Source organism: Manihot esculenta, chromosome 9 (genome assembly GCF_001659605.2).
Source record: "Manihot esculenta cultivar AM560-2 chromosome 9, M.esculenta_v8, whole genome shotgun sequence".
NCBI lineage: Eukaryota > Viridiplantae > Streptophyta > Magnoliopsida > Malpighiales > Euphorbiaceae > Manihot > Manihot esculenta.
The window spans coordinates 26,123,029-26,135,614 of NC_035169.2; the positions used below are offsets into that span (position 1 = coordinate 26,123,029).

General features: G+C 34.7%; 1 protein-coding gene across 1 annotated transcript; it reads left to right on the forward strand.

Annotated features, from left to right (window-relative positions):
* Positions 1 to 4,487: 4,487 nt before the first annotated feature.
* On the forward strand, positions 4,488 to 9,080 carry LOC110622573. The gene is made up of 6 exons (XM_021767129.2): positions 4,488 to 4,666; positions 5,008 to 5,158; positions 6,693 to 7,961; positions 8,040 to 8,108; positions 8,224 to 8,422; positions 8,570 to 9,080. Exons 2-6 carry the CDS (start codon positions 5,156 to 5,158, stop codon positions 8,638 to 8,640), a joined length of 1,611 nt encoding a protein of 536 aa, XP_021622821.1. The 5' UTR covers positions 4,488 to 4,666; positions 5,008 to 5,155; the 3' UTR covers positions 8,641 to 9,080.
* The last annotated feature ends 3,506 nt before the right edge of the window (positions 9,081 to 12,586 follow it).

Here is a 12,586-nt window from a genome sequence, read left to right on the forward strand (position 1 = left end):
CCCTACTAGAGCCCTCATCAAAACTCTAGCTGGGTCTACATAACATACATCAAGCCGGAGTCACATCCAAAGAACCAAACCTAACCTGTGCATGCATCAAACCACAACACAAGACCTCCACTAAGGTCCTCATCCATTACCATAGCGTGGTAAACAACACATGCCACAAGATTAGTTCAACCACAACTCAACATCTAACATAACATACATCATGTATTAAAAAGGGACTAACCAAGTCTTAGGGCCAAGCACAGTACTAATCCATAAACATAACTTTACATTACAATCTCTTACAAAACATTATATCAATTTACAATACATGTCCACACTAAAAGTACTAATCTAATACTATTACATAAGCAAAACCTTTGCTCTTGAGACTTCCCGATCAACCTCAAACCTGCAACACTGGGGTTAGGGGAGAGGGGTGAGCTAAAAAGCCCAGTGAGTAGAAACAAAGAAAACAGTTCATTAATTACATGCTTTCATAAAATGCGTCACAGCACAAACAAATCATATCACGGATTGGACCTAACCCCAAAACATCCCTTCCAGTCTCAGTATGCCCGGCCCGGCCGGGTCTCATAACCTTCGTATGCCTGGCCCGGCCAGGTCTTACAACAACTGTATATGTATGCCTGGCCCGGCCAGGTCTCACAACATCTCTAGGGCTAGTGGGGTCGTCCTTGGTCCAATCTCCATCAATAGTAAATAATGCAATGCTTCATATTCATGTAACTAGTGCAATCAACCTATTACATATAAACATGATGCATGAGCATGCTTTAGGCATTTGATTTCATAAAATAAAGATTAAGTTTAGTTCTACTCACCTCTGGCAGACGCTGGACCGACTCTGCAACTGCTAACACTGATGGCCTCCTCGATCCCTCGGGTCCGATCCTACACAGGTGGACTCGAATGAGGTGCCAACACACTCTAAACAACTCATAAACAACTCCTCAAAAAAAACCCTCTAAAACATCACTTAAACATGCATAGAAAACAACCTTGAAAAGGCTGGACAGGGCACTTTCGGCGGCACCTTCGGCGGCCGAACCCTCTCTCCAGAGACGAAACTCGGGCACTTTCGGCGGCACCTTCGGCAGCCGAAAGTCCCACTCCAGAGATGAAAGTCAGGCACTTTCGGCGGCCGAATCCTTCCTTAGGCGGCCGAAAGTCTGCTTTCAAGCCAAAACTCAGCTTTCGGGGGCAAGGTTAGGCGGCCAATCCATGCATCCAAAGGCAGGTTCGGCGGCCGAACCTGAGTTCTTCCCAGAAGGGCAGAACTCAGCTTCTCATGCATTGAAGCCTCCCAAACCTTCCAACACCCCAAAACAAGCACCCAGCTTAACCAAAACATGCATAAACCCTTAACCATGCACAAAGGAGTTTAAACAAGCTTAAACTCCAACAAAGAACATCAAAAAGCATACTTAAATGGCTTATGACCCATATAAGCCAAAACCAACAAAACTATCCAAAATCTCACTTGCTCTTTCCCACTCATGCATACACTCTCCCACATGCATAACCTAGCCTAAACATTCAACATAGCATCATATAACATACATTGGGCATAAAACCCACATAAATCCTAACATGCTTATCTACCCATACGCTACCATTAAAACCTTCATAAAACTTCAAAAGACACTAGGAAAGCAAAGATCTACACTTACCTCTTGAAGATCGAGGGTTGCGTGATCTCTAACTCGGAGGTGTGGAGAATCCAAGCTCCAAAAGCTCCAAGCTCCCAAAACTTCGATCTAAGCTTTAAAACTCTTCAAAATAACCATGGAACTCATGAAAAACATGAAGGAGATGAAGAAAAAACATGAAAACGGCCAAGGGAGGACAAAAACTCACCTGAGCTCGAGAAAGGGGAGAAAACTCGCCCATTTCCGATCTGAGGGGCTCTTTATAGGTGACCTGCTGAACCACCTTCGGCAGCCTAACGTGCCCCCTAAACTTATGCATGTTCGGCGGCCGAACTTGAGGTTCGGCGGTCGAACCTTGGCTCGTTTAAACAAAGCTTTCGGAGGCCAAAGGCGCTCCCGAAGCCTTTCCATGTTCGGCGGCCAAACTTCACTTTCGGCGGCCGAACCTGGCAAACGCCTCCTTGGTCTTTTCTTTTCAAAACTCAATTCATTTCCCTTTAAAACCATGAAATCAGTAAAAAAAAACATTTTAGAAAACACATTTTACCCCTCTAGAAACCTCTGGCATCTTCAAAATTTCTAGATTCCAACGGAGATTCCGCCGGAAGGTAGGGATTCCGATGCCGGAATCTAGCCGGGTATTACAGATGGGACATCACTGAGTAGACCACTCTCATTCTTTGGAGCCTCCCTCAATGAAAGAATAGGGGATGGCGCTCGAATGAGACCATAAAAGGAGGAGCTAGAGACAGAGACCCCACTAGGGGAAGAAGAGGAGGTGTTCTTGTTCATATTGAAGAAAAAGAAAAACAAAATTACCGTACAAGAAGTAAGATTGTAAGGAATAAAAACAGGAAGGAAGCTATGGAGAAAATTTCTCTAAAAGGTTACGGAAGAGAGCAAAAGTAGTACTCGAGGAAAACCAAGGGCTTTTATAGGATGGTTTTGACAGTGGGCTTTAAATGCGGTGCGATAAAAATTGTTGTTATCATTGAAAGGCTAGATAGGTGAAACGACGTGAGCAGTAAGAAACCACTCTTGAGGGTCACGTGCCTCAAACCTCGATGAGAGATATCTCCTTCGAATATGAAGAATCAAAAACTAGTGGGAGACCTCTGATGTTACATAACATCCGTCCAAAGTAAGCCGTAAGCTGTCGCTACGAGGTAGGGACACGTGGCAATAACCAGACATGTTGGAAAGGCAGTCTATCCTGAGAAAGGGAAGACCCGGATGTCTTAACACCCGGGTCATCACTAAAAGACTCGCCCCTCCTTCAACAAGGCCATTATCAGGCACAATCTAGCATATCTCCATTATACCTGCGATCATGAAATTCCGGCCTATTAGCCGGTAATGTCTCGAATCAAATAGATGACCATATTATCACTGGATTATAAAAAAAACACCATATTCATCTCTACCTCTTACAGTATAGAAGGAGAAGAATTACAGAGACAAAGGTACGTTATTCTATAATACTGAAACTCTAAGCAATTCATTATATTCTCTCTACCCGTCTAAATACTGACTTGAGCATTAGAGTGGTTACCGTGGATACCCACCCCCACCTCACATTCTCTTCTTTGCAGGTTCTAGTCAATCACAGTATAGCTTCATTCCGGCCATGTCATCCATCTATTCTCCGCAATATCAAGAACCCAATTCTAAAATTTAATTCCATCAAACTCAAAAGTCTCTTTCTTAACAATCAACCCATTTGCAGTCATATTGCAAGAATCAATGAACAGAAGCAATAAAAGTTCATTCACAATTCAAACAATAACCAAAACCTCAAACTCGATCTTCATAAACAAAAAGAATTTCAACTATTAAAATTTTTTCATCCTATTAAACTCAATAAAGATAAATTCAGATTCAAGAAAACAATGCCATTGAAGATAATTGAACAGAGGCAACTTGTAGGCACAACCCAAACAACCCACTGAGGCAAGGCGCGCTCGATTCTCACTCCTCACGCCATTGTTGCTCGATGATGTCCCTCTAATTGCTCATTCATCCATTTGATTTCATTCATCCCTCCATCGTTTTCCATCCATCATCATCGCACTATCGCTTGTCGACAACAGGACGACGAGACTTCACGGCTTCGACTAAGACAACAAGATAATAAGAAGTGCTTTTTCGAGCGGTGATGACGAGGGCAGCGATGATGATGAGGGCTTCTTTGTGGCCACGATGAAGGCAGTTAAGACCTTGAGGAGTACTTCTTCTCAACAATGTGGAGGGATTCTCTTTTAGTGATGGCAATGACGAGGAGGAGAGTGATAAGCTGGCGACGATGATAGGGGAAGGAAGGAGAGAGATCAGTTTAAGGGAGGGAGGGAAAAGGGTAAGGAGAAGGGAAATGGCAGTAGAGAATAGGATAAGAGTATTTTTGAGATTATATTTTACTTTTTTTGTTTTAACTAAACTTAAATTATTGACTTTAACACAATTTGTGGATGGAATTAAAGTTGAGGCACTGAAGTGCTGAATTTTAAAAATAGATAAATAAATTTGTTAATTATATTATATTATATTATATTTTATAAATAAAAAATGATTTTTTTATTATAATGATAATTAAACGTAAAATTTTAAATTTTTATATTTAATTAAATAAATTATTTTAAAAATTATGTTTGTAATAAATTTAAAAGTCGGAAATATTTTCTTTTAAAATTGAAAATTTTGATTATAAGCGTGGTTAGCGACAAAACCTTTTTTTTCGGGCAAAAGATCCAACCCGCAAGGTCCGGCCCGCTTACTGTAAGCCGAAAGCTGGATTGGGTTATTGTTAATTAAGCAGTGCCTATATCACTGTCTATGTACCAAATCAAAATCCCTCTCTATTCTCTTCTTCACCAAAACGAACTCAATCTATCAACTTCTCCGCTTGAGTGGATCTCGCCGAAATCCCTGTCCTTACAATATCCGGCGCATTATCCTGCCAAATCGGTGCCGGGACTATCTTCGATCTCCTGTTTAAAAAGAAAAGAATCGTATGGTTCTCAAACCATCAAATACCTTATGCATTTTGTTATTCCAATTACCAATCGATCAAATTAAAATCCCACCTTTATCTTGGTTGTAATTTAGGGTTTGGGTTTCTCTTTATCGCATTTGCTATTTTGTTGGTAGTGCATTTGGTTCTTAGCGAATGGAGAAAAATGAAACTAAAAATATTTGGGATTTTATCGCTGTTTGAGTTCTCATTATGGTTGCATGGGGCTCGGTTCATTGAGTTTTCAATTATCTGGTGCTTGAAGGACCAAGGATTCAAAATATGATGTTATAGTTTGCTTGCTTCGAAGCAGTTGCTTATTTCCTCCCCTTTTGGCAGGTAAGCTTGTGCTCGGATTGCCGTTTTTGCTTAAACCAGGACTTGAAGAAATTTGTACTGATAGAACAGTTTGGTTACAAGCTAGAAGTATCAATAGCTCCCTGCAAATAAAATAATAAAGGATTTGACGGGGAAAAGGAAACAAGAAATGGTACGTTTCGTGTATCAGTTACCAAATTTGAACTTCACATTAAGATTTTGAGGTGTGCTTTCAGAACCTTAGTGCTAATATTGACTCTGAATGTGCTAAGGAAGTTGTCTGTGCTTATTGTTTTTGCTGTTAAGACTTTGCACTAGCAGTGCAGTGCTTTTGCTTCTTACTGGCCCGTTAATTTTGATACAAAATGGGTTCCTTTAAGTGGGTGTTAGAATCCTGGGTTGTATTGTAATCGCAGAAATTGTTTCATTACTATATCCTTGTCCAGTCCTATCCATGGAAGAGAATAAGAAAATATGCATTTTAATATTCATTTGGCAAGGTGCCACTTGTGAAAGATTTCATTTTCCTTTCCTTTTACGCTTCAAGATCAGTCTTCATTGAAAAGAATCTTGCATACGTCTGCTCATTTGAATATTTTTTCTAGCACATAATTGGTCATTAGTTTGATGGACTTAACCTTTGTCAGCTTACACTTTTTGCTGAACTTTGGTATTGCAATCAAAACTGTTAATCTAAAATTCATGAAGTGCTAGAGACTGTTTGATTTGTTTGGCAAATTACTTTTAACTTTTGATTTGAACTATATTTTGAAACATATAAACCAATTTAAAAATAAATGGTTAATTGTTTGGTAAAATTTTTTGCAAGTAACTTTTAAATAGTTTAAGTGTTTGGTTAACAGGTTGTTTAAAAAAAAAATTGTTTGTTAAAAGGTACTTAAGAGTAACTTAATTTATCAAAATCACAAAATGACCAGAACAGATGTGTATTAAGTGTTGTGGTTAGAATAAGGACAATGTTGATATTTCTAAAAATTATTAGGATATATAGTTATTTACTTGGTCAGAGAATAGTTTAAACTGAGTAGATAAACTGTAAAGGTTGCCATATATATGACTTTTAACCTATTTTAAGTATTTTTTGTTTTTTTTTATGAAAAATTATCAGCCAAATGAAGCACTAACCCACTTATGATTATATACTTGTAAGCAGGTTCAATGACATACAAAGCCAAACCAAACTTTCCCTTAGTTTAGACAAAAATGAATTGTGGAATTTTATTGCAAGTTCCATTGTTGTCATGTAGAGGGCCAGCATTCAAATCCCTTTAATAACTTATGAGGAATAATTGGAATTGGATACTTTTAACATTGTTGCACTTTAGCTTGATTACTATCTCCTTTCTGCCATTAAAAGAGCAAGATAATGGTATGGTATAGATTGATTCTGGTAATTATGTTCAAATTTTCCACTAATATAAAGTTTTTGGTGCTTGATTTCTGCTCGGCTCACTTAATGGATGGGAAGTAAAGATACATAAAAGGGATAGCAACTAAAGTTTAATGGGCTTCTTTATTTTGCACATCAGCACATGTCATGTTTACTACTTAAGTTGTACTTATTGATTATAATCATCCATTTTTTGTTATGTTCTTGGCAAGGACTAGGGAGATTATATGCACTCTTTTTTCTTTTATAGATATGTTAAGGGACTTCTTTCTTTGTTACATACTTTGTTTGGCAGTCTTTCCAGAATCAAGGTTTTTGGATGGCAAAAGGTGGTGAGTCAATAAATGATGGTGAGATTAGTTACGATCCATCTAGAGTTGAGATGAAGCGTTCTCATCAGTGGTTTATGGATGGTTCTGAAGCAGAGGTATTTTCCAACAAGAAACAGGCAGTTGGAGTTCCAACCAACAACTTGTTTACGGGAATGATAAATTCAAATGTTTCTCAATGGGGAAATGCTTCTACTTTTCAGTCAATTTCTGGTCATCTTTCTGAACGGTTGTTTGATTCTGATACAACAGGGACTGCCAATTTCAATGACAGAAATATTTCATTGGTTAGCTCAGAAAAGTTTAATATGGGAAGGAAGGTAAATGAGGATCCATATGGGAATCATTCTTCATTTAATTTATCTATGTCTCACACACTGGAAGATCCTAGTTCAAATTTAAATTTTGGTGGGATTAGAAAAGTGAAAGTTAGCCAGGTCAAGGAATCTGAGAATGTCATGCATTTGTCAATGGAACATAACTACAATAGGGTGGATAGCAATAATTTGTCAACCTCTCATGCTTACGATAAGGGTGAAAATACCACATCAATGGGTCTTGCTTATAACAATGGGGATGGCCATATCATGTCTGTGGGGGAAGCTTATGACAGTGAGAGCAACATTTTCATTTCAATGGGACAACCCTATAGCAAGGAAAATGACAACATAACTATGAATCAAACATACAAAGATAATAACGGTATCATAGCAATGGGCCACACGTTTAGCAAGGATGAGAACGGTATCATATCTACGGGTCAAACCTTCAAGCCAGATGAAAACACCATATCAATGGGGCATCTCTTCAGCAAAGGCACTGGCAGTACTGTTTTAATGGGTCACACCTATGACAAAGGCGATAACAATGATTTGTCAGTTGGTCAGTCCTTTAATGAAAGAGAGAGTACTATAATATCCTTCGGTGGCTATGATGATGATGATACAAATCCCTCAGGACGGCTCATATCCAGTTATGACTTGTTGATGGCCCAACCTTCTCTTCAGAATTCAGAAGTAATAAATGAGAAAGAAGTAGTCAATTCAAATGTGGATGCACATGCATCTGCTGTCCATACAACTGCATCTGGAACTGAAAATGCTTCTAAGAAGAAAGAGGACCTAAAAGCATCTAAGAAGGCTCCTTCAAATAACTTCCCTTCAAATGTCAGAAGTTTGCTATCCACTGGAATGCTGGATGGAGTTCCTGTAAAGTATATAGCATGGTCACGGGAGGTAACTTTTGATTTTATGCATAACTCTTTAAGACCAACCTATCCTGTGATGACATTTTCCAGTTCGTATGTATAACAGAAGGAGCTTTGTGGTGTTATAAAAGGTTCTGGATATTTATGTGGCTGTCAGACATGCAATTTCTCTAAGGTAAGCATTTTGTTATGATTCTTTATCAAAGAAAAGTTCCAAATGGACTCCTGGCGAAGAATTTCTGAATGGTTTGTTGAATGTGTACCCAGTATTTAATAATTTCTTTATATAGGTAATTAATGCTTATGAATTTGAGCGACACGCTAATTGCAAAACAAAACACCCCAATAATCACATATATTTTGAGAATGGGAAGACTATCTATGGCATTGTCCAAGAGCTAAGAAGCACACCTCAGAGTATGCTGTTTGACGTAATTCAGACAATAACTGGATCACCTATCAACCAGAAGTCCTTTCGTCTTTGGAAGGGTAATGCAAAGTATCTGTTTCAATTATGTTGCTCTGATATCTGGATTATCCATTCTTCTTCATTGGTTTTTACTCTGATTTTTTGGTCTTGTACACTATGTATTGATTGTCTACCATCTCATGTGTGCTATTCTGTCTCCTTTACAGAATCATTTCTAGCTGCCACTCGTGAACTTCAACGTATTTATGGAAAAGATGAAGGGAAACCATTAAAATAAGAGCAGCCTTGTTTAATTTGCAAGGTCGGATAGTTTTTGTGTTGTGCATACAAGTCATCTTTTTGGCCACACCTTGTACTGCTTAAGGTGGCTGCACTGCTAACTTGCGACTGTTGGGTGTGTGCAATTTTTTGAACTGGGCATCATGGTGGAAGCTGGAGTCCAACATGCAAAAGGAACTTCAATTTTTGTAGCTGGATTTGCGAAAACTGCACATAGCCTGCTGACTGAAGCTCAAATGGAATTAAAAAAAATATGTGCTACTTTTAACAGAAGAAAAGTTTTGTAAGTTTTCTGTTGTGGTTTCCTTTGCAACCATTTTTGTCATGTTTACCCGGAAAAGCATTTTAAGTTCATTATGCTGAAATTACTGATGGGCTGTAAACAAAAAAAAAGAAAAAAAGAAGCATGTCAATAGGTCTAAAACATGGTTGACAATATTAATCTGCTTTTTTTTTTTTTTTTTTTGGGGGGGGGGGGGGGGGGGGGCAAAAGATTTTTTGATAACTAATTAACTAATTCTTTCATGTCTCATAGGATAGATCCCCCTCACACATATACTTTTGGAAAAGGTCTTGATGTTTTGCTGGTCCTTTTCTACTCAGATCACTTTGCTATTTGGAATCTTCTGACTGCAAGAATTAGTTTTTTTTTCCCCCAATTCGTACATGTTAATGGTGAAATGAAAATGAGCTCAGGATTGTGTTTGTTCTCTCAGTTTGAACTCTTTTACTACCTGTATGAATCATTTAATCTTTCCCCTTTTTTGTAAATTTTTTTTTTTTTGGGTTTCTTGGTTCCTCTGGGAATGGCATCATGGTCATGCATAGTTGCATAATCCTCCTAAGAGTTTAGGGTTTGTTGTTGAGAAAACAGACGCACCATCTATTTTAACACTTTCATATGTTTTAAAAGCACAAAAAATATTTATAATTATTTAAAGGGAATTTTGCTATTTAATCCCTAAATATTATAACCAACAACTATTTGATCTTGTTATTTTAGAAATTAGACTACTTAGTCCCATTGATTTTGCTTCTATTGTACACTCAAGTTCCTCCATTCTTATTGCCTTTAGTTTTAAAAATTAAATTACTATTTAATTTGTAAATATTGTAATTACTTATAATTTTGTATGTTGTTAATTTTTTTCCCATTAAATTCATATCAACTTCTTCTAAAGGAGTAAGATATGAAGGGAGAGAGATGAAAAGAGTGTAAGAGACTAATATTATGCTTGGTCCTTCCCAAATGGATGAAATAGTAAATAAGTAAGAAATAAAATTAATAGATGAAATAGTAAATAATTAAAAAATTAAGGGATGGAATTATAAATAATTATAGTATTTAGGATTAAATAAGATTTTAAATTTAAAAAGTAATGGTAAAAATGAATGGAAGACATGAGCGTCTTGTGAAACTAATAATCTAATATTTAAAATATACAAATAAATTATTTGTAATAAAACGTAGATTAAATAGTTACCTTTTCTTATTTATATTAATATACTCATTTTTAGTATTACTTTAATTGATTTTTTTTTATTGTTTACCTAGTTTCAGTTTAGAAATTCATTTATATTTGTATATATAACTAATTATTATATATATATATACATATAATTTAAAAAATTAATAAGGAACTGTAAATTTTATTTGCTTAGCTAAAAAATAATCTAAACTTTTTAGCTTTTAGCAATTTAATTCAAATATTTAAATATTATTACAATTAGCCAAAATTTTAAAAGTTTTTGAAATTTTATTCAATTTTTATTAATCAGGACTTGATTTTGAAGACTTGTGCACAACTACTATTGAAAATTCAACTTTACTCTACTTCAATTTTTTTCTTTTTTATAACCAATAAGAATAAAATGGTAATAAGATGCGACTGTGAGGAAGGAGAGGATATTACCACTCAATTTGATTAAATGACTCAAAATTTTAGTGCACCATAGATTTTAATATTCAAAAAGTGGTTGATATTAATGGTGAGATTAGATAAAATAAAAAAAAATGAAAAGAACGAATATATTAATGGCAAAATTACTGAAAAATATTAAACCTTTAGGGCTTTTATTAATTATAGTGAATTATTTAAATTTTATTAATTTTAGTTATCAGTCAAAATTGAGAATTGAATAGTTACTATTATAACTTTAAAATATTATTTAGTGTATAGTTATTAATGTGGCATGAAATTTGCTAATAAAAAAAAAATCCAAACCATTTTAATTTTTATTAGTTATATAGACCAACTTTAAAGTTTCATTTCAGCCAATGACTAATTTTAATCAATTAAATTAATAGTTTATTACTTTATTCAGTAAAAATTAATATTTTATTTCACTTTTTTTTTAAAATGAGTTCTTATTTTAATGAATATAATAAAGAATAAAATTTTCTGTCTCTTTTTTACTTTTTAAAATTTATTTATAAAAACTTGCTTATGAGTATATAGATATATATAATTTTTAAAATTAGAAATGTACAAATAAGTTATATAAATATGCTTTAGAAATAAAGGAGAAAGGATTATTTTTATCATACCAAGCAAAATGAATTTTAATTTTATTATTTAAGTAATCAAATACTAATTTTGAAAAAATTAGATTATAATTGATAAAAATAAAAAAATATTTAGCTTTTTCTTTATTAGATATGACACATCAGTAACTATAATTGAAATAATAGTATAAATACCACATCAGTCTCTCTGTCAACAATTTCAATTCTAACTTTGACCACAATCTATAATTAACATAAACTTTTATAATTAGGTTAAATTTGATAAAATTAAAAAGATTAGTTAAAATTAAAAAATAAGAAAAGATTTGGCTTTTTTTACTATTTAGCCTGCGTTAAAAATATAAAATTTTGAAAAGATAAATCTTTTGACATTTTTTTGTTTAAAACTTTAAGACATGGTTTTTATTGTCCAAATTTATAAATTTATTTGCTATCCAATTAGAAATCTAGATTTGAAAAAAGTGCTTATCTGAGGTGGCATATAAATGTGATTTTTTTATTATTTTTTCAAATAACTCATGTGACACCTACACTAACTCTTTTTATTTAAGTTAACTATAGTTAAGTAGTTAAAATTTAATTAAAGAAGGTAACTAGAATAAACATTCAAATCAAATCATTTAGATAGCTAAAATCTCTAATTTCTTATACAACGAGAATTCCTAATATCACTGTATTTATTGAAGTAGAGCTTGTAGTTCAATTAAATTTAGGATAGCATCCTTGAGAGATTCAAGCATTGTCTTAGCAATCCTGATCTCACACCCAAATTCTCTTTTCAAATGGGTTTGCACCTCAATGTCATTATAGACTAGTTTGGCGAGTTATTTTTTCAATCCCCACTAGAGAGATGATTTGATGATAGGATTGTTCAATACTCAGATCGAGCAACAATTTATTCTTGCATTTTCTTTTTCTTTATCTCTATCTTTGATTTCTAAGTAAAATCATACTTGTTTTTCTAGTTAACAATATCATTCAATTTTTCATTGATTTCTTGTATCTTGCAAGCAATATCATGACATAAACCAACTTTACGCTAAGAAAAAGTAAAAGCAAGAAGCACAGAATAAAGAACAAATCCTGCGATTAACCATGACAGTAGCAATATCTTTCCTCATTTAGAAAGAAAAAGAAGAGGAAAAAAAAGGAGAAGAAGAAAGAAGAGTTTCTTTGATTTGCGGAGTGTGTCAAAGACCTGACAATAAATATACGTACAGTGCATTGATTCTTCTCCGACCTGTCTTCGGCTTCTTATCCCTGCACCATGTGAAGAAAAGATTACTTTTTTCTTCTTCATTCTCCTAAGCACCCATGGAAATTCTATAAAGTACCAGAATTTTATATACTTACAATGCATTGATTCTTCCCCAACCTGTCTTCAGCTTCTTATCCTTGCACCCTGTGAAGAAAAGGT